Source organism: Trypanosoma cruzi, genomic scaffold, assembly GCF_000209065.1.
Source record: "Trypanosoma cruzi strain CL Brener 1047053516037 genomic scaffold, whole genome shotgun sequence".
NCBI lineage: Eukaryota > Euglenozoa > Kinetoplastea > Trypanosomatida > Trypanosomatidae > Trypanosoma > Trypanosoma cruzi.
Genome location: NW_001849175.1, coordinates 1 through 15,519, shown reverse-complemented (window position 1 = coordinate 15,519; position 15,519 = coordinate 1). Strand labels below are relative to the sequence as shown.

The 15,519-nt window shown below is 49.8% G+C and overlaps 9 protein-coding genes across 9 annotated transcripts, besides 32 other annotated features; all 9 read left to right on the top strand.

The window, feature by feature from the left end:
* Window positions 1–1,035, top strand: Tc00.1047053506025.70 (hypothetical protein, conserved; the record flags this gene model as incomplete). Its single annotated transcript, XM_803234.1, has 1 exon — window positions 1–1,035. A coding segment is annotated over one exon (1,035 nt), but the record flags the coding sequence as incomplete, so codon positions are not given.
* Window positions 1–8,721: a sequence feature (heterozygous, Esmeraldo-like haplotype).
* Window positions 1,225–1,288: a sequence feature (A-rich).
* Window positions 1,358–1,477: a sequence feature (A-rich).
* Window positions 1,521–2,735, top strand: Tc00.1047053506025.60 (2-oxoglutarate dehydrogenase, E2 component, dihydrolipoamide succinyltransferase, putative; the record flags this gene model as incomplete). Its single annotated transcript, XM_803233.1, has 1 exon — window positions 1,521–2,735. One exon carries the CDS (start codon window positions 1,521–1,523, stop codon window positions 2,733–2,735), a length of 1,215 nt encoding a protein of 404 aa, XP_808326.1.
* Window positions 1,880–1,902: a microsatellite.
* Window positions 1,902–1,934: a microsatellite.
* Window positions 2,767–2,799: a microsatellite.
* Window positions 2,948–2,973: a microsatellite.
* Window positions 2,983–3,053: a sequence feature (T-rich).
* Window positions 3,076–3,109: a microsatellite.
* Window positions 3,291–3,341: a sequence feature (T-rich).
* Window positions 3,621–3,644: a microsatellite.
* Window positions 3,754–3,780: a sequence feature (AT_rich).
* Window positions 3,811–3,847: a microsatellite.
* Window positions 3,985–4,020: a microsatellite.
* On the top strand, window positions 4,048–5,538 carry Tc00.1047053506025.50 (vacuolar ATP synthase subunit B, putative; the record flags this gene model as incomplete). Its single annotated transcript, XM_803232.1, has 1 exon — window positions 4,048–5,538. One exon carries the CDS (start codon window positions 4,048–4,050, stop codon window positions 5,536–5,538), a length of 1,491 nt encoding a protein of 496 aa, XP_808325.1.
* Window positions 5,915–5,946: a microsatellite.
* Window positions 6,192–6,215: a sequence feature (AT_rich).
* Window positions 6,515–6,537: a microsatellite.
* Window positions 6,564–8,291, top strand: Tc00.1047053506025.40 (hypothetical protein, conserved; the record flags this gene model as incomplete). Its single annotated transcript, XM_803231.1, has 1 exon — window positions 6,564–8,291. One exon carries the CDS (start codon window positions 6,564–6,566, stop codon window positions 8,289–8,291), a length of 1,728 nt encoding a protein of 575 aa, XP_808324.1.
* Window positions 8,406–8,428: a microsatellite.
* Window positions 8,527–8,558: a microsatellite.
* Window positions 8,565–8,591: a microsatellite.
* Window positions 8,722–10,090: a sequence feature (areas merged during assembly that could not be assigned to a particular haplotype. This can correspond to areas where the two haplotypes were merged or to regions with more than two copies in the genome that were merged during assembly.).
* Window positions 8,781–8,810: a microsatellite.
* Window positions 8,811–8,835: a microsatellite.
* On the top strand, window positions 8,838–9,938 carry Tc00.1047053506025.30 (hypothetical protein, conserved; the record flags this gene model as incomplete). The annotated part of the gene is made up of 1 exon (XM_803230.1): window positions 8,838–9,938. One exon carries the CDS (start codon window positions 8,838–8,840, stop codon window positions 9,936–9,938), a length of 1,101 nt encoding a protein of 366 aa, XP_808323.1.
* Window positions 10,020–10,039: a microsatellite.
* Window positions 10,091–10,095: a sequence feature (heterozygous, non-Esmeraldo-like haplotype).
* Window positions 10,096–10,352: a sequence feature (areas merged during assembly that could not be assigned to a particular haplotype. This can correspond to areas where the two haplotypes were merged or to regions with more than two copies in the genome that were merged during assembly.).
* Window positions 10,229–10,272: a microsatellite.
* Window positions 10,291–10,311: a microsatellite.
* Tc00.1047053506025.20 (hypothetical protein, conserved) lies at window positions 10,350–12,251 on the top strand (the record flags this gene model as incomplete). Its single annotated transcript, XM_803229.1, has 1 exon — window positions 10,350–12,251. The coding sequence occupies one exon, from the start codon at window positions 10,350–10,352 to the stop codon at window positions 12,249–12,251; it is 1,902 nt and encodes a 633-aa protein (XP_808322.1).
* Window positions 10,353–15,519: a sequence feature (heterozygous, Esmeraldo-like haplotype).
* Window positions 12,609–12,655: a sequence feature (A-rich).
* Window positions 12,760–12,933, top strand: Tc00.1047053506025.14 (ribosomal protein S29, putative; the record flags this gene model as incomplete). The annotated part of the gene is made up of 1 exon (XM_803235.1): window positions 12,760–12,933. The coding sequence occupies one exon, from the start codon at window positions 12,760–12,762 to the stop codon at window positions 12,931–12,933; it is 174 nt and encodes a 57-aa protein (XP_808328.1).
* Window positions 13,020–13,057: a sequence feature (AT_rich).
* Window positions 13,338–13,367: a microsatellite.
* Window positions 13,437–14,291, top strand: Tc00.1047053506025.10 (hypothetical protein, conserved; the record flags this gene model as incomplete). Its single annotated transcript, XM_803228.1, has 1 exon — window positions 13,437–14,291. The coding sequence occupies one exon, from the start codon at window positions 13,437–13,439 to the stop codon at window positions 14,289–14,291; it is 855 nt and encodes a 284-aa protein (XP_808321.1).
* Tc00.1047053506025.4 (membrane-bound acid phosphatase, putative) lies at window positions 14,556–15,519 on the top strand (the record flags this gene model as incomplete). The annotated part of the gene is made up of 1 exon (XM_803236.1): window positions 14,556–15,519. A coding segment is annotated over one exon (964 nt), but the record flags the coding sequence as incomplete, so codon positions are not given.

Sequence of the window (15,519 nt, the reverse complement as noted above, 5' to 3'; positions counted from 1 at the left end):
AAGGGGGAAGGCGATGATCTTCTACAGAGGGCTCGAAGGGGCGCAATCGCAGCACGATGGGGTGTCGCATGTCTCTCTTCCTCCTCCATTTCGCCGTCGCTGCGGTTGCGTGTGTCTCTGCCGTGGTGTTTTCTTTCATTGCGCTTGGCGAGTGCGGAGGTGGTAAAGGAAACGCTTCTGCTGCGTCAATTTCTCAGCGAAAGTTGTTTGCGTCTTGTGCTAACAGAAGGGGAACGATTCGCTCTTGCAACATTTGGATCGGCGACGGTGATGGGTCAGTACGATCTTATTGCAAATCTTGGGTCCATCATGGCCCGCCTTGTTTTTCGCGTGTGGGAGAACGCCTGCTTTGTGAAGTGGAGCCGTGACGCTGCGGGGGGTAAGCCGGAGGAGGCCATCAACCTTCTTTTTACCATGCTGCGGGTTGCATCGTATTTTGGTGCGGCAGTTGTGCTGTTGGCGCCACCAGTTGCGGAGGGGTTTCTTCTGAGACTGTTTTCCAGCCGTTGGGCCTCCCCGGTGATGGTGCAGGCGCTGCAGTTGTACTGTTACTTGTTGCCGCTCCTGGCATGGTTTGGACTGCTGGACGCATTTGTGCGTGCGACGGCATCGGCATCCATGCTGCAGCTTACGCAGCGTGTGATGTTGGCTCAGGCTGCGGTGTATGGTGTTGCATGTTACGTGGTGCTGCACCTGCGCTGGTTGGTTGTTGAACCGGTGCCGGGCCTAATCGTAGTGAATATCATTAGTATGGCGCTGCGCTGCGTGACATGTGTCTGCCTGCTGCTTGCGGGGCCCGCCATGACGACACCGCGGAAGGGTCACGATTCTTCTCAGCCACTTTTGCGGCTGGGCGCATTTAAGGCCGTTTTCAACCGACGGATTGTGCTGGCGTGGGCGGCTCTCTTCGTGTGCACCCGGTGCACCCCATGGGGGTCTCTCTCCGCGTTTACTGCGGCCCCTCTCTTTGCGTGGGCCGTTGTGAAGTGGGACACAGAGCTCCGCCAAGTGGCATGGAACGCACTGCGTCGCTGAGTCCCTCGCATACTAAAGCAGGCGCAAGAGGAAAAAAAACAAAACAAAACAATTTTACATGAAATAGAACCGAAAACACTGTTGTGTCTGTTGTTTCGCAGTTTTTTTTTTTTCCTTTACTGTTGTTGTTGTTTCTTTACCCACCCGCAATGCCAGAGCGGGGAACATCATCGCCCACCAAAAAAGAAATTTTTTTTTTTTTTTACTCCCCTCTTTCTTCTTCTTCTTCTTCTTCTTTCTTTTTTCTTTTTTTAATATTTCAATTGTCTCGTGTTTTGGGAGCAGCTTTTTTTTTCCCACCGTTTACTAGTCGAGAGTAGTCTTGTATTTGCATCCTTTTTTATTTTATTTTATTATCATTACTTTTTTTTTTTTTTTTTGTTTCATCGCATTTCCTTCCGTTAATTTAATTGAATTTATTTTTTTTCCTCATATTTTATTTGTGTGTGTGTTTGTGTACTGTTACGGTCTGTACGCGGTGCCACATGCTTCGTCGCTTCAGTGCTTTGGGGCTGCAGCCCCGCCGGTGGGGCCTGCAAAAGCTTTCGGCTCGCTTCTGCCTCAGCATTAACGTGCCGACCATTGCGGAGTCGATCAGCTCCGGCAAGGTTGTAGGGTGGACCAAGAAAGTTGGCGACGCCGTCAGCGAGGACGAGGTGATCTGCCAGATCGAGTCGGACAAACTCAACGTCGATGTGCGGGCGCCGGCAAACGGCGTCATCACGAAGATCAACTTTGAAGAGGGGGCCGTCGTCGAGGTGGGCGCGGAGTTGTCAACGATGAAGGCAGGGGAGGCTGGCGGAGCGGCAGCGGCGAAGGAGCAGGCAGCGGCCCCCGCGATGCAACCACCACCACCACCACCACCACAGCAGCAGCAGCAGCAGCAGCAGCAGCAGCAGTCATCACCACCACCGCCGCAACAAAAACGGTCTGTAGAAACCCCAGCACCGGCGCCAAAACCTCCGCAAGTTGTGACCACAACGACCACCGGCTCCGACCCACGTGTGCGAAATGTGCGCATCTCTTCCATGCGCCATCGTATAGCGGATCGTCTGAAGGCGAGCCAGAATACGTGTGCGATGCTGACGACTTTCAACGAAATTGATATGACTCCCCTCATTGAGATGCGTAACCGGTACAAGGACGACTTTTACAAGAAGCACAATGTAAAGCTGGGATTTATGTCACCTTTTGTAAAGGCCTGTGCCATTGCACTGCAGGATGTACCCGCAGTCAATGCCTCCTTTGGTACGGACTTCATTGAGTACCACGATTTTGTTGATATCAGCATTGCGGTATCAACACCACGAGGGCTTGTTGTTCCCGTTCTGCGTGATGTACAGAAGGCCGATTTTGCTCAGATTGAAAGGCAAATTGCCGACTTCGGGGCGCGGGCAAGGGTGAATAAGCTGACGCTGGCTGAGATGACGGGCGGTACATTCACCATCAGTAATGGCGGCGTTTTTGGCTCGTGGATGGGGACCCCAATCATCAACCCACCGCAGAGTGCCATTCTCGGCATGCACGCAACGAAGAAGAAGCCATGGGTGGTGGGAAATGAGATTAAAATACGCGACATTATGGCGGTAGCACTGACGTACGACCATCGCCTCATTGACGGCAGCGACGCGGTGACATTTCTTGTGAAGGTGAAGAACCTCATTGAGGACCCCGCCCGCATGGTGCTTGACCTCGCGTAGGAACGGGAGGGCGCATGTATGTTCCTGTGCATGTCTGCCTGTCTGTCTGTCTTTCTGTCTTTCTCTGTCCGTGTGTGTGTGCGTGGCGTTTGCATGTTTTTTTTTTTTTTTTGCCCTTCTTACTTTACTGATGTGTTTACACGGCGCGTCTGCGCGCATTAAAAAGCAATTCGTTGAGTTTTTTTCTTTTTTCTCCCCTTTTCTCTCTCTGTGAGGAGGAGGAGGAGGAGGAGGAGGAAACAACGGCAAACAAACAAAACAAAAGCGAAGAAAAAAAAAAATTAATATAAAAAAAAAGGAAATAAATATGAAATAAAAGGGCAATAAATGAAACGAATCGAAAAAGAAACGAAAAAAAAAAAAAAAAAAAAAAACCAGGAAATTATTGAACAAAAGAAACAACAACAACAAAAATGACGATGACGATGGAGAGAAGAAGTGGGGAGGGGAAAAAGAGGGAGAAGCGAAGGGAAATGGGCCGCTCAATGCGGCCTGGTAAAGCATGTAAAAACTGGAGAGGAGCAGGAAGGCGAGAAGGGGGGCATCAAAGGGAGAAAAAGCAAAAAAAAACAACAACAAAAAAAAAAAAAAAAACAAAAACGGAAAGGAGAAACAAATGTGGATGGTGGTGATTGTTTTCCATTTTTTTTTTTTTTCTTATTATTATGAACACTTCGTGAATATGTTTTTCTGCCCGTATGGGAAATGTGTAGGAGAACTCCTCTCCCCGTGGACACGCAGAAAGATGTGTTGCAGGTAAACTTCCGGAATATATATATATATGTATATATTGAAGTGGGGCGTGTGCCTTTGGTTTTATTTACTTTTTTGGGCTGCGCTTCATGTCTGTTCCTGCCATTTGTGCACTTTTCTCTTTCTTCTCTTCACACACACACACACACACACACAGAGGGAGAGAGAGAGAGAGAAGGGGGCAGGTGTATATACACACATTCACACTTGTCATTGTGCCTGAAGGAAGAGGGAGTAGTGAGAAGGGGGAAAAGGCCCGACGGGGATATTTAAATATTAAATAAAATAATTACACATTTATATCCCCTCCGTACACCCCCTCTTTTTTTTTTTTTTTTTTTTTTTTTCTTCTTTCTTTTATAGGGGAGAGGAGGAACGTCGTGTGGGTAACAGTGAAGGGGGGAGAGGCAAAACCGCAATAAAACTGCCGACAAGGAAAAAAGAGACAAGAACAAAAAAGAGAGTTCAAAGCTAAAACGAAACACACACAAGAACGAAAAAAAGAAAGAACAATAAAAAAAAAAAAAAGAAAGGGTCACGCATACACCGACTGAAAGAAATGGGCATACATGAGGCAGAGGAGGTTCGTATGCTCTCCAAGCAGGAGTTGTTGGCGGAGCACATTAAGGCGATCCAAAGCGGTTACTCTGTCAAGCCACACCTTGAGTACACAACGATTCGCGCCGTGAATGGACCGCTGGTCATATTGGGTGATGTGCGTCTACCGACGTTTGCGGAGATTGTGAATATCGAATTAGCCGATGGTACCCTTCGCCGCGGGCAGGTGTTGGAGGTGGACGGAGACAAGGCCGTTGTCCAGGTGTTCGAGGGAACATCCGGCATCGATGTCATGCGCTCCAAATGTGAGTTTACCGGAAAAGTAATGGAACTCGGCGTCAGCGAAGACATGTTAGGTCGTGTCTTTAACGGTTCTGGCATTCCTATTGACAATGGCCCCCCCGTATTGCCTGAGCAGTACCGCGACATTCAGGGGATTCCAATTAACCCACGGGCACGTGTGTACCCGGAGGAGATGATTCAGACCGGGATATCGTCTATAGACGTCATGACGTCCATTTCACGAGGACAGAAGATTCCACTCTTCTCTGGTGCTGGTCTTCCTCATAATGAAATTGCTGCCCAGATTGTGCGTCAGGCCGGTTTGGTTCGAAAGGAAGGAAAACAAGAGGATTTCTGCATTGTGTTTGCAGCCATGGGTGTGAACCAGGAGACAGCACGATTTTTTCGTACTGAGTTTGAGGAAAATGGATCTATGGAAAAAACAGTTCTGTTTATGAACTTGGCCAATGATCCCACAATTGAGCGCATCGTCACACCCCGTCTTGCTCTTACCACCGCCGAGTACCTTGCGTATGACTGCGGCAAACATGTGTTGGTTATTCTGACAGACATGAGTTCCTATGCCGATGCCCTTCGCGAGGTATCGGCGGCGCGTGAGGAGGTCCCCGGGAGACGCGGTTTTCCTGGATACATGTACACGGATTTAGCCTGCATCTACGAGCGTGCTGGCCGTGTTTTGGGACGTGCAGGGTCCATCACGCAGATCCCTATTCTTACGATGCCCAATGATGACATCACGCATCCCATTCCGGACCTTACGGGTTACATCACAGAAGGTCAGATTTACGTGGATCGGCAACTTCATAATCGTCAGTTGTACCCGCCCATCAACATTTTACCATCCTTAAGCCGACTTATGAAGAATGCCATTGGTGAGGGCATGACCCGCAAGGACCATGGTGGTGTCAGCAACCAAATGTATGCTGCGTACGCCATCAGTCGGGATATTTTGGCCATGAAGGCGGTCGTTGGTGAGGAGGCACTCAGCAGCGAGGACCTCCTTCACCTGGAGTTTTTGGAGAAGTTTGAGAAGAAGTTTATTTGTCAGGGATTCTACGAGTCCCGCGATGTGTTTCAGAGCCTTGATCTCTGCTGGCAGCTTCTTCGCACCTTCCCGAAGGTTTTGCTCAACAAGATTGACGTCAAGACGCGCAACGAGTTCTACGACCGCCAACCCGAGCGGAAGTAGAGGTGTGCTCGCATGCATTAAGTGTTTATAAACCCAAAGAGGAGGCAAGAGAGGAAGTGGACGAGACGATGGCGCCACCTCCTACGCCTGAGACGGCTGCCGCGGTATTGCGAGGAGTATCCTAGAGCAGTCATGAAGCAGCGGCGGCAACAGGGAAGGGGAATTGGGGGGTGGGGGGGTTAGGGTAGGAGGCAGGATAAAGTAAGGAGCACGCACATGTTTAACGAGTGAGGACAGAAGGGGGTGGGGGAAAAAAAAGAGGGGGATGGGTGAAGTGTGCGTGTAATTATGTGTACCTGTGAGCGTGTATGTACGTGTGGGGTGATAAGGCCAATAGCGCCAACGGGTGCTGCCGCTGTGGAGCGAGGAGGAATCAAACAACAACAACAACAACAATAACAATAATAAAAGAAAAAAAAAAAGGGAAAAATAGGCTGGAAATTACATTTTTAAATACACAAACGCACAGGCACTATATGTATGTATGTATGCATGCGTTGCAGGGACAATGAAACGTGAACCACGGTGGAAGGAAAAGGAGCGCAGCGCAGCGCACACACACACACAAAGTGATAGAGACAACCACACACATGCAAAAAAAAAAAAAAAAGACAAAAACAACAACAACAAATATTGGGCTTGTTGTGCTTGTGTTTTTTTATTTTATATTTTATTTTGCTTCGTATGCATCTTTTCTCCCTTCTGTCTTTTCTTCCTCTTTTCCCACAACGACGACAACAAAAAACGCCTCTGCGAATACTCCGTGGGAGGTGTGTGTGTCTGTGGTCCGTGGGGCTAGCCAATCCTTGGGTGGAGCCAGAAGACGGCGTGAAGCAAACACATAAAAAAGGGGCGGAAGGAAATAAAAAACAGCCGTTGAGGCAATTACAAACAAACGAAAAACAAAACAGAAAAAAAAAAAAGGAATTAATAATAATAGGTGGAGAGGGTGAGGAAGAGTGAGGGTACCCGTTAAAAAAACAAAAACGAAAACAAAAAAAGAAAAACAGCGAAGGGAGCCATTTATGCAATTTAAGACTACCGTGGCAAGTCCTTCATTAGCGGCGTCACATCTCTTTGATGTTGTTGTTTTTGCGGGTGGGACGGCAGATAGTCTCAGCCCACTGTGCAACAATGAGCCGAAGCCCATGCTTTGTATCTGCAATCGGCCCATGATATGGTACTGCCTGTACCCCTGGTACGCCGCCGGCTGTCGTACTTTTTTTGTTTCCGTCAACGAGGACTACGCGGCGTTGCAGAGTTATCTTCGTCGGGAGTTTTCGGATGTGGAGTTTGTCTTTGTGCTGGTGCCCTTCACGCAGAATGAGGCGCCGTCAACCACCTGTGACGTTGTGAAGGCATATTTGAAGCACAAGGAGTCCTTGTTGCCGAATAAGTTGGGTCATGCACGTGATGCCCTGCTCCTCAGCTGCGACACACTTCTGCCCGGATTGGACCCCGAGCCTTTTATTCGCAATTTTTACTGTTCAGTGGCGTCGGTGTCGGTTCTTTTGTTTCGTCCGCTGAAGTGCACGCGCTCATCAACGGTGACGGAGGCATCATCGTCAGGCGGGGCAAAAACCAACAAGGGGCACGGTGCTGGGTTTCCTGTAAAGCCGTATGCATACCGTTACACCTGCACCGCGTATGAGGAGACGGATGAGGATGACAACGGTGCCTCGACGACGAATTTAGGGGAAGACGGTGAGGCCGTTGGGGACACCAAGGGGGCCTGTAGTTATAGGTTGCACTTCATGTGCCCATATGAAGAGAGACAAGAACTTCGTATTAGCATGGGATTTGCGGGTCGTCGACCAAATCTCACCTTTTCTTCTGACACAATGGACGCACATGCCTATCTTGTGCGACACTGGGCATTAAATGCTATCGCAGAGTCTGCGGGTAAGGGCATGTCGGTACAGCGTGATAGTATCCCTTTTTTGGCTAGGAGTCAGCATAGTATAGTAAATGAGAATAAGATGACGTTCCTACGTCCAGATGGAAAGATTAAGTATAATATTCCAAAGCACTGGTTGCTTGAAAGCGACTCCTCTGTGAATTTCCTTAATGCTTCTCCGGGCCCTGTATTGCCCTCAGAGGCGGATAATCTTCTTGTATGCTGCACCATTTACGAAGAAAGGCCGGAGAAATGCATGCGTGTTTACCGTGTCAGGACAAGGGAGGATTATATTGCAGTGAATCAAGAAATTTTGGCAGCAAAATGTCAATTACTGGAAATGAATGAGGTTAATGGAAGGAATAGTATGAGAATCAGCAGCTTCAGCAGCAGAAGCACACGCACATCTCAGCAAAAAGAGAGACTGGGACAAACTCAGAGGGTTTTGCGAACTTCTATGGAGAGGAAGTCTATAAATACAGCTGCGGATTCTGCGCGATTGCCTTTTTCCGCCTTTGCGCTAAGCGGATTAGTGAGTAATGCCGCTTTTACGATACACAAGACTGATACTTCTAGACAGATTAATATCATTCACAGTTTTTTGCGCACCGAGCCGACGTGCAAGGCCACCATTGCCCGTAGTATCGTTGGCAACAACGTGACACTTGGGCCAGACGTACGTATCACGAATAGCATCATTTTGGATAATGCTGAAATTGGTGCAGCTGCGATCATCTCCAACTCTGTTATCGGTTCATCGGCGATGGTAAATTCCGGGGTGCGTGTTGTGAGTTGCACGGTGGGCCCGCAGTGTCTCGTGGAGTCAAACGAGACCGACAGAGTGATTCGCGCGTAATTGTGAGAAATGTTGAAAGGAACTTTTATCGCATTCCGTTGTGTGGCCGCCTCTCTGCATGTTTTTGTTTGTGTGCGTATATATACTTATATGCGTGGTGGAAGCTTGTGCGGCGAGGAAGAAGAAGAAGAAGAAGAGAGGAAAGTGGAGGAGGGGGGAAAGTAACGTGGATTTAAAGCCACTTTTTTTTGGTAGTTTTTGTTCCTTTGTTCTGTTGTTTATTTGTCTCATCTTCAAAAAACAGAAAGAAGAAAAAAAAAAAAAAAAGGCAGGAATAATAATAATAATAATAATAATAATTTTAAAAGAGAGGCACCTTGGGATTTTTGCAGGAGCTGAAGAAGATGTATGCATGTATACATCGGTATTTTAATACCTGCCTATTTTTTTTTGTTTGTTTGTTGTTGTTTTGTTATTGTTCTGCTGCAATGAAATGGAAAGGAAAAGACTATTAAAGAATTGACTTGGAATCGTGATGCTTTACTCTCCTTTCCTTTTTTTTTTTTTTTTTTTTTTTTTTGTGTGTGTGTGTGTGTGTGTGTGTACATGAGAAGGGGGGGAAACGACTTGTGTCCATTCATTAATGGATGTTGTTTATTTTTTTCTTTTTTCACGCTGGACCAAGTGAGGATGAAGCACCGTCTTGTTGTCCTGCAGCATGGCTCCCACGGCACGCATCGTGACTTGGGCTGCCTTGCACGATTTTTGCGGGCACTTGACTCCCCACCGATAGTTTTGGAACCGCAAGTGAATGAGGGGTTTCGTACGGATGACGGGGTTGTGGTGTGTGGTGCGCGTCTCGCAAAGGAGGTGGTCCGTGTTCTCAGCGGACTTTGCTTGGGGGAGTCTTTGGGGCCAGCAACGCACATGACACCTCTTGTAGAGGGGAAGAAGGCTGTGCAGTTAAGTTTTGTTTCTCACTCTATGGGTGGGTTGATTGTTCGGGAGGCGTTGCCGCAGCTGGTTCGGGAGGTACAGCGCCACGAGGGATGTTTACGGGTCGAGTGGAAGGTGTTTTGCTCCATTGCAACACCGCATGGGGGTGCACGCCACATGGATGCTTTTATAAGATCTTATGTTGGGCGCCTGATAGGACGTGTGTACTCTACGGCGTATCATGACATGTTTTTGCAGTCCAATGTTCTTACCGAGCGTTTGATTTCTGCCGAGCATTTGGCTTCCCTTGGACTGTTTGAGCATCGTTTGCTGATATCAAGCATGCATGATCTTCTTGTTCCCCTGATGAGCTCTGGTTTTATGCTGAAGCCCTCGCAGTTTCGTGGGATGAGCCCTGCGGCACGAGAGGAAAGGGAGATGGCCATGTGTGCCTCGTCGGAGGAGGAGATGGATTCAAAGCGACACAGAATTGTGAAACTGACTGCGGAGGACTGGCCACACGACCAATACCCCGTGGAACGACGCATTGCAGAGGCGATGCTTGAAGGAGCGGGCGCTTTTGACTCCATTGTGGTAGATTTTAGTCATGTGCAGAAGCACTGTGACGACCCACACGCGCGACGCACGGCGGAGCAACTCTCTCATCGGGCTCTGGTGTGCAAGGAACCCATTTGTCAAATGGGGCTAGAGGAGGTTTTTTGTTTTGTATCGAGGTGGGTGGCCAACGATCTTGCGGCGTGTCATTGCTAGCACTCTTTGTCTACTTCCATGTGCGCTCGGCAGTCGACGCTGTTCACCGCACCGGTACGTTTGTCTGTCTGTCTCTCTCTCTGTGTGTGTGTGTGTGTGTGCATGGGTGATGTTTTGGTTGAAGTGATGTATTGAAAAGCCATTTTGAATTTGAAGTAAAAAAATAACTGAGAAGTTTTTTTTTTTAAATTTCTGCTGCGATCTCTTTTTGTTTGGTTCTCGCTGCTTTTGGCTCATGTGCCAGAAGAAATAGAGACGAGGGAGAGGGACGGCAACAACAAAGAAAACAAAAACAAACAAACGAAAAAAAAAACAAACGAAAAGATCAAACAAAAGGGCGTGAGAGGCGGTCTTGTTGTTGTTGTTGTTGTTGGGGGGTGGCGGTGGGTTTATAGGGAAGTGCGGCGAAGGATGCCATGGCTTAGTGCCCTTCTCAGTGTGATTGCGGGCCTTCTTCTTTCGGCTGCGCAGGCACCGGTGGTGGAGGCGAAATGGACCAGCAATACAGCGGCATATTTGGGCGATGCGCCTATTTTTTTCCGTGTCACCGCCACAGCGGACTGGGACAATGAGATGAAGACGGGGCTTTTGGGGACTTGGGCCAACCGCAGCAACCTTTTGTGGTACTGTCGTGGGAACGCGGATGAACATGTCACTGGCGGCAAAGACGGCGCCCTCTACAAGCTATGCTGGAACTCTGTGGACTTCCCGAGCCCTATCGTGAGCACCATCTTTGCGGATTTCAATCGGGATGGGAAGCTGGACGTTCTCGTGCAATGTGAGGATGGTGTTTTTTATTTTGTCAACGGCCGGCACCGCGACGACCCTCCCACAGCAATTTCAAGTGAAAATGTACCACATTTTTTTGCTTCGACACCTCAAATGAGTTTGGTGACTGTATTTAGCCGGTGTGGGCTGCCGGAGATTGCCCTGGTGGACGTGACGGGGTCGCTTGTGATTATGCAGGCCACAACACAAACGACATTGGGTGATCATTGCACTGGACAAGATGTCGTACCCACCTTCAATCCGTTTGTATTAGTGGAGGGAGTGAAGGGTGTGAGGGAGGTTGTTCCATTAAGTATTATTTCAGATGACATGGACGGCGACTGTATCGTGGATTTGCTCTACACAGTCCATGAAATAACGAGTGACGCACTGCACGTATATGCATTCTTTCCTGAACGCTCCAAGCATGTATTGTTGTTGACATTACAACCAGCGCGTCGCTACGGCTTTCCCACGGTTGCGGACGTCAATGGAGATGGGGCGCCTGACATCCTTTTTCCACTTTGCGCTTCTCAAAAGACATCCGTATCTTTTGGGGAATGTACACTATTTGATGGTTGGATAGTTTTCTACAATAATTTACAGGGGTCACCCCCATGCGCCGATGGAGGATGTTGTAACGGCCATCCCTTCGGCTTTAGCGAAAATGCATCAAAGGAATTTTATTTCCATGAGAAGAACGATTGTGGCATTAACACAAGTCTACAAATTAGTCTTGCCATGACGAGTTCATTGGCATCGCCATTGCTGCTGCGTACCGGGGATTATAATCGAGACGGCTACATGGACCTGCTGGTTCCGAGCACATACGGCCCTCTACTGCTCATGGCTGAAGCGAATTCTAATGGCATTTCCTTCAGTTGCGGACCTCTGGATGGGGATCGTGCGAGTCGTTCAGCGGACGGCGATCCCACGTACACAAAAGCGGTCCCTTTTTTTGCCATTATTGCAGGTGACGCGGCTCTTGACATTGTGCTGACCTTCCACGGTGCGAGTGCTATTCCCTTGGGGTTTTACATGAATCATCTGTTGTCGTGGAAGCAGAATTACTTCCTTGGAAGCAGTGCCCTTAACGGCGCTGCCGCCTCGCACGACTGGGGGGTGTACCAGCCGGGCGCGGTTCACCGCTTTGGGTGGAGTGACTTCAACATGCGTCAGCGGTGGGCCTACGCCACACAACTGTCCAGGACTCAAGGGCACGCTCTGCAGCCGTCGCGTGTGCTTTTTGGTTTGGGCCGCACCTTCTCTTACATTCACGACTACGCCGTGGGCATCGTGGTTAATCAGCAGGGGGCGCATCACGCGTGGTCGGCGAACCTCGTGCCGAATTCGAACGTGTTTTTGTGGCTTAGTCCTCTGCTCTCGCAGGAGAGCTGGCGGCTGCGGCTGTATCTTGTCTTCTCGACCTACAAGAGACTGCTGATTCTGGTGCTCGTCACCTCACTCGCGCTGATTGCTATTCCCATCATCTTTCTGAAGTGGAGGGAGGTGCAGCACGACTGCCGTGAGTGGAAGCTTCGCTAATGACGACGACAGAAGATGAAGAAGAAGAAGGAAGAGGTGGGAGAGGGACGACGGGGGCGGGTGGCTGAGGGGCGGGGAACACGACAAATCCACAACGCTAGCATGAGGAAGGAAGGCAGCAGCAAAAGGAAGCACCAAAGTGATGAAGCGAATATTTTTTTGTCCGTTAAAATCACAGACAGTGGTGGTGGGTGGGAGGACGTGAAACGCACAGCTGCAGTTGGAACGGTGCCGTGCCACGGGCTCCCATATGGAATGCTTCTAATGAGAGCGAGAGGGACGGAACTCCAAAATGCTCTTTATATTACACTGTTTGTATTCTTTGCATGCATGCGGATACACACGCACACACACAACTTTCTTTTTTTGCGTGCTTTTTTTTATTTTTATTTTTTTTATTTTTTAAACTTGTACATTGTTTTGGAAAGACTCCCGTAAGCGATTTTTAGGGAATACTCTCTCCAGCACACGTTCACACACAAGAAACCAGCAAGCGTCACCTACTACGATGGGCCACCTCGAACAATGGCGTTCTCGGCAGAAGATAGGCATGGGCAAGGGCTCTCGCCACTGCGTGATCTGCTCGAACCAGAAGGCGGTTATTCGGAAGTACGAGCTCAACGTATGCCGCCAGTGCTTCCGTGAGAACGCGGCAAACATTGGATTCAGCAAGCTTCGTTGACGTCGACAGCCCGTGCCGCAGGCAGCTTGGATAAACGACGTCCAAATTGAATTTGGCCTGACGGAATGTCGCGGGGACATCGGGAGTATTAAAATGTTTTTTTTTATTTATTTTATTTTTAATTGTTTCTTTTGTCCCAATGAAGTTGTGGATGTGCCGTTGTGTCGCGGGATATATATATAAATGTATACATTGACGTCCTTTGCTTCATGCTCGGCCTTTGACCGCAATAAAAACTTTTAATGCCTGCCTTCCCACATTTCCTTCTTTCTTGTCTCTGACACATTGCGTGCACCCACACACATATGTGTCAGGGACACCTCTCTCTCTCCGAGGGGATTTTTTTTTTTTTTTGACGAATAAAAGGACCACCCTCCCCACAGCCTCCCTTCAAGAACAAAAGCAAAAAAAAGAGAAAAAAAAAAAAAAGAAAAGGGGGAGGAAAACGAATCACGTGGTAAACGAGGGAAAAGAGAGTTTCTTTATTGCAACACAGTAAAAGAATGAACTTCTCTCGTGTAGCTATACCTGGTGTTAAGCAAACCATAACGCTCTGCAGCGCGAAGGGAGGTGTGGGAAAATCCACATGCTCCGTCAATGTGGCGCTTGCACTGAAAAACATGGGCTTCAGTGTTGGTATTGTGGATGCGGACATCACCGGCCCTTCAATACCCACCATGATGAGCGTGGATGCCTCACAGGTGGAGACATATCGTGTGGCTGGCAGTGACCGATTTGCGCCACCAACGAACTTTGGTGTCAAGGTCATGAGCATGGGTCTTGTTGTGCCGTATGACGAGGCCATCGCAGTGCGAGGGCCGATGGTAAACAAATATATCCGAGCCCTGTTATTCCAAACAGACTGGGACGAGTTGGACTACCTCGTCATCGATATGCCGCCGGGGACAAATGATGTGCACTTGACACTGACACAAGAGGTTGTTCTGACAGGCGCGGTTATCCTTTCCACGCCTCAGAGAGTTGCGCTGGTTGATGTTCGACGAGGAATTGACATGTTTGCCGCCGTCAATACCCCTATTTTGGGCATTGTAGAAAACATGAGTTACTTTGCATGCGGTCAGTGCGGCACGAGACACAATTTGTTTGGCACCGGCGGTGTGAAGGCAACTGCGGAAGAGCTTGGGGTGCCATTTCTCGGGGAAATACCATTCGTGCCGCGCATCATGCAAGATACCGACGCCGGATACCCACCCGCACTGCGTGGGGACGGCACAATGGAGGCAGCAGAGCCATTTTACAAGTTAGCAGAGCGCATTCACGACGCCGTCGTTGCACTAAAAACAAACAAGGCGAACAAACTCACAGGCGCTGGGCCTTCTATTAAATTTGATGGCTAGCACGACGAAAAACACCTCAAAAATGAATGAAGAAAAAAAAAAAAACCGAAAAAAAAACTTTTCCTTTTGCCGCGTCGGTGATGGCTGGCTCTTGTGCGGCAGTCTTCTCCCTGTCATTTCTGTGGCTGCATCGTCACTTCCTTTCCCCGCTTTTCCTTGTTGTTTTTTTTCTTTTTGCCAACGCGTGCGACACAAGGTTGAAGAGACCTTTTGAGCTGATCCAGTGGAGGGTAGAAACAGCGACAGACCCGACCACCGCCAACAATGACTTACCAATCAATGACAACCGCATGGTGTGTTGCCATCCTGCTCCTTGCCGTGACAGGCGCAAACGGCCTGTACGTGCTGGAGCTGGTGCAAGTGGCTCATCGCCACGGTGTGAGTCCGCCTCCGGTGGCCACACCCAACCGTGAGAAGATGTGCAGCCCCAACGGCGCAAGCAGCTGCACCGCCATCGCAAAGAGAGGCGTGGAGCAGATGACGGCCATGGGGGCCCACATTCGGCAGCTGTACAGCGGGGACGCGGCCACTTTTGGTAGCGCCACGTGGTTCCAGCCGCCCTACGACGTTTCAGCCGTGTCCACCCGTTCCATTGCGGACCCCGCCACGGTCCAGGCGGCGGCGGCGCTGCTGGGTGGGATTTACGCCAGTGAGAGCGCCACTATCGTCCCGACGATCATCTCGACCGCACCCGAGCGTGACGCTCTGCTCAACGTGGAGGCATTCCCGTCGTCCACCATCACAAGGATGATCAACGCGAAAGCGTTCAATGCGGCACTGGAGGCGGTTGTGGACGAGCAGTTCCCCGACGCCAGTGTCGTGGAAGCCATGGGCGCGGAGGTCGGCCTGGATGCTGCACTCTGTTCGGCGCCCGCCACGAGGGTGTTGTGCTGTCAGCGGCTGCAGAAGCTGGCGGTGATGTATGCTGCGGTGGGAGCCACCGACGGCGCTCCCACTGTGATGGCGAACAAGGCCAAGCTGGATGCTGTTGCCGCCGCGTACTTCCACGTCTCGCAGGGCTACAACGCCAGCGTACCCCAGGATGTGGCGCGCGGCAGCCTTGGACTGCCGCTTGCGCGAGAGCTGCTTCGCAACATGCGCGCGAAGATGCTACCTGAGGGTGACGCCAACCGCAACACGAAGATGATGATGCAGTACGCCCACCGGGTTCCCATCCAAACGGCGCTTGGGCACGATCCGAGCGACGCGACGCCACTGGGCGAGACGT